The sequence below is a fragment of the Petaurus breviceps genome, unplaced genomic scaffold (genome assembly GCF_028583685.1).
Source record: "Petaurus breviceps papuanus isolate PSGF00001 unplaced genomic scaffold, PetGlider_PUasm1.0 208, whole genome shotgun sequence".
Taxonomy (NCBI): Eukaryota; Metazoa; Chordata; class Mammalia; order Diprotodontia; family Petauridae; genus Petaurus; species Petaurus breviceps.
Genome location: NW_027185852.1, coordinates 28807816 through 28811380, shown reverse-complemented (window position 1 = coordinate 28811380; position 3565 = coordinate 28807816). Strand labels below are relative to the sequence as shown.

The 3565-nt window shown below is 49.8% G+C and overlaps 1 protein-coding gene across 1 annotated transcript; it reads right to left on the bottom strand.

Moving 5' to 3' along the window:
- Positions 1-1858: 1858 nt before the first annotated feature.
- Positions 1859-2940, bottom strand: LOC138165141 (transmembrane protein 275-like). The gene has a single exon (XM_069093294.1). It carries the CDS (start codon positions 2938-2940, stop codon positions 2395-2397), a length of 546 nt encoding a protein of 181 aa, XP_068949395.1. The 3' UTR covers positions 1859-2394.
- Positions 2941-3565: the final 625 nt, after the last annotated feature.

Sequence of the window (3565 nt, the reverse complement as noted above, 5' to 3'; positions counted from 1 at the left end):
GCCTTTGTCATGGCTGACAGCTAGAGGTGGGCTACCTCTATCCCTAGCCCCAATCTCCCAGAATACATTTCTGCAAGGGTGATCAATGCAGTCTTAAAATATTTGAGTATATGCACTTATAAAAATTTGTCATGTAAGAGAGAGAAAAGAGACTTGAGCATTGTGCTCATCCCAGGGAAAGAAGAGGGACTGAGAAAGTGGCAGGTGAGAGACAATATCAAGAAACTGACTTTCAAGGCCAAGGAAGGAGCGGGAGGCAAAAGGAGGTTTGCATTAGTCAATCAGAATCCCAGAATCTCAGGGGTGGAGGGGCTGGCTCTTGGAGGCATCCAGTCCAACCTCGACCTGAACAAGAAACCCCTCTAGCACCTACCCACATCATCACCCCCGCATTGAAGACATTCAAGGAGAGAGAACCCACTGTGATCTATGGAGGAAATGCATCTAGATTTGGACAGCTCCCACTGTTACCAAGTTTCTTTCAGCCTCTGCTGGCCTCTGCAGCTGCCCTTGACTTCTGGTTCTGCCCTCTGAGACTGAGCAGAACAAAGCTGATCCCTCCTCCTCAGGACAGCCCTTCAGATACTTATCTCCTGTCCCTCCTCAAGTCTTCTCTTCCAGCTAACCATTCCTTTGGCCATTCCAGTGCTTTCTGCAGGGTATGGTGTCTAGTCCCCTCTGGTTCTCTTTCCCCTTTTTGGTGCCCTTCTCCCTCCTCCTTGCACCCTGCTGATTCCTCCCCACTCCCCATCCCTGCTTGAGAGAAGAGAGCATGAGGTCTTGGATCTGAGGAGAGAGAGAGAGAGAGAGAGAGAGAGAGAGAGAGAGAGAGAGAGTGTGTGTGTGTGTGTGTGTGTTGGATGGTTGCACTGTTCCAGGGATCAGAGCCTTAAGTCTATGGAGTCAGGTCAAGGAGGACCTATTAATGAAGGACTTTCAGGGCCCAGCCTACATTGGGAGGAGGAGGAAGGATAGATGATTTTGGGAAGGGGCAGAGACTCTTTAGGCTCCAGGAAATACAACTTCCTTGAAGGCAGGGCCCCCAGCTCTCTCTGGGCCCCAGGGTCTAATGAGCCACGAGGTTGACAGCTAAGGCCCGTAGACTCACTATGATCCGCTGACCAACTGGAGAGACACATCAATCAGTTTAGGGATTAGCAGAGAAGCTGAGAGATCCATGAACTGGCAGGTAAGATCAGCCATGGACCACACAGACCTGCCAGGGAAATCTACTGTTCAGCCTGGCAGAGCAGTAGGCCAGCAGACAATTGTGCTTTCTCCCACACAAAGCAGCCTGTAGGATTCACAGAACAGTCAATGGGATCCATGGATCTGCCTGAAAGACAGAGGGAAAACTCAAAGCTGTGACCTGTAGGTCAGCCATTCATAGACTAAGAGACCCTCCCAATCGATGGGTGGCAGGGGTTATTAGACAAAGATGAAGAGCTGAACACAAATCAATGGCCACAGAGGAATTGAACTGAGCATATCCATGGACTGTGATACAGATGGATCTATGCAGTAATTAGCAGACAGGCAGAGAAGCAGAAGGGCTCCAGACTTTGGGTGAAGCCAAGGAGGACTATAGTAGTCAGAGACCTGGATACAGTTTCTATGTGTAGACAGGACTATAGGTGCCACATTTCCTGTAGAATGGTTTCATTGGTGAAGATGGCAATGGATGGGTTGTGAGTGGATGGGTGTGACTATTTCTAGGTACACAGAAGGGTTGGATTGTGTATCTGTATGGGTTTAACTCCTTCCCAGTCTCTGAAGGGCCCCTCCTCCAGGAAGCCTCCCAGGATCCTTACTTGTTGGTAACTGTTCCCCCCCTGGGATCTCAGGCAGTCCTCACTGTGTGTCCTCCACTCTGATATATGTATCCTATAACAGCAGTTAGTCTAATTCTCTCTGCTGGTGTCATAAGATAAGAGGATCTGAGGCTGGCCACTAGTCTAATTCTACCAATTTATAGAGGAGAAAATACATTGAAAGAAAAGAGACTTGACCAAGGTCTCCTGACCCTCCATTCTGGGATCTTCCTCCCACATCAGGCTGCCTCAGAGCAATGGAAAATACTTGAAGTTTGGATGCCCATTCTCCATATTCCTCTCCCTTCACTCTCATTCTACCTTTAAGCAGAGGAAAGAGTAAGATCAAGTAAGAGAGCTCACTTTATAGAGACTCAGAGAAGGACAGGTAGTAAATAGCAGAGTCAAGACTAAAAGTCAGGTCATCTGGTTCCTAAATAGTCCTAAACCACTAAACCACATAGTCCCTCCTTTTTTCTTTCTGGGATTTCCAGGGCACTTCACCTATCACCCTTGAGACCCTTGGAGGGTCCTGAGGTGGATTCTGTACATGATTTTCTGGTATGTCCCACAGGGTGGCCCCTTAGGAGGTGGAAAGCTCCTGCGGCAGGTTCAGCTGAACTCCCTCTGCCCCCGAGGCATAGCTGGCTCCCGCTGGGCCTTCAGACTCCATAGTGAAGAGGCGGCAGGTCCGAGGACCCCCATCAGGGCCAGGGCTGGAGCGGCGGGAGGAGGCAGGGGATGGAATAGGGCTCAGCTGCACGGCTGTTGTGTCTTGGACTGTGTGTTCACTGGTCTCCATCTCAAATGTGGCACGGCCTACCTGACCGGGGCCTGGCCTCTTGCCTGCCTTGGCATGACGAGTGCCTGGAGCAGGGGGCCTCCGGCTACAAATGCAGCAGGCGCCAAAGAAGCCTAGAGCCAGGACGAGCAGGACTGGCCCAATGATGATGGGTGGGTTGTAGCCTGGCAGGAAGGTGGCAAAGGCACCCACCAGGGTGATGTTGATGCCTGCGAGCATGATGCAGAGGCCACAGGCACAGCAAAGCGCAGGGGAGGGGAGGCCAGCCGGGCGAGCTTTCCTCAGGGCACTGGGTGCCTGGCTTCCCAAGCTCTTCTCCCCAGCCATTGTCCTGGGGCCACCACTCAGGCATCAAGGCTTTTCCTGCCCTTCCAAGGCCAGGGGTTGGGCTGCTCCTGCAAGGAGACAGGGAAAATTATAAAACCACACAATTTAAAGCTGGCAGGAATCTCAGAGACCATCTGGATGAGAGTTCCCTAATCTTTTTTACATCATCGATGCTTTTCATGGCAAAGTCTGTTCTCAGCATAACATTTTTAAATATATAAAATATAATACCTAGGATTAGGAAGGAAACCAATCATATTGAAATATAGTTATCAAAATATATTAAAAAAAACAAGTTTGTGGACCATAGGTTTTTAAATTCCTGATCTTAACCAAACTCCCCACTTTATAGAGGAGGAAACTGAGGCTTGGAGAGAAGGAAGAGACTTGCCCAAGGTCACACAGTAAGTCTAATGAGGAGAATGACTGATGAGAGCCCAGTCATAGGTGCATGTATATTTGGTGGAAGTGATGTCAGGAGGGTCTGGCCCTCCACTTCAGAGTCTCTTCAGGTATTTGGTGGCTGTCTTTTTGGTTTGGTTACTGGGTGGTGAATAGGGACCCTCCTTGTATTTGGGTGGGCTGATGGGCTAGAACTGAGAATGTATACCAAAGGCTCTGCTGG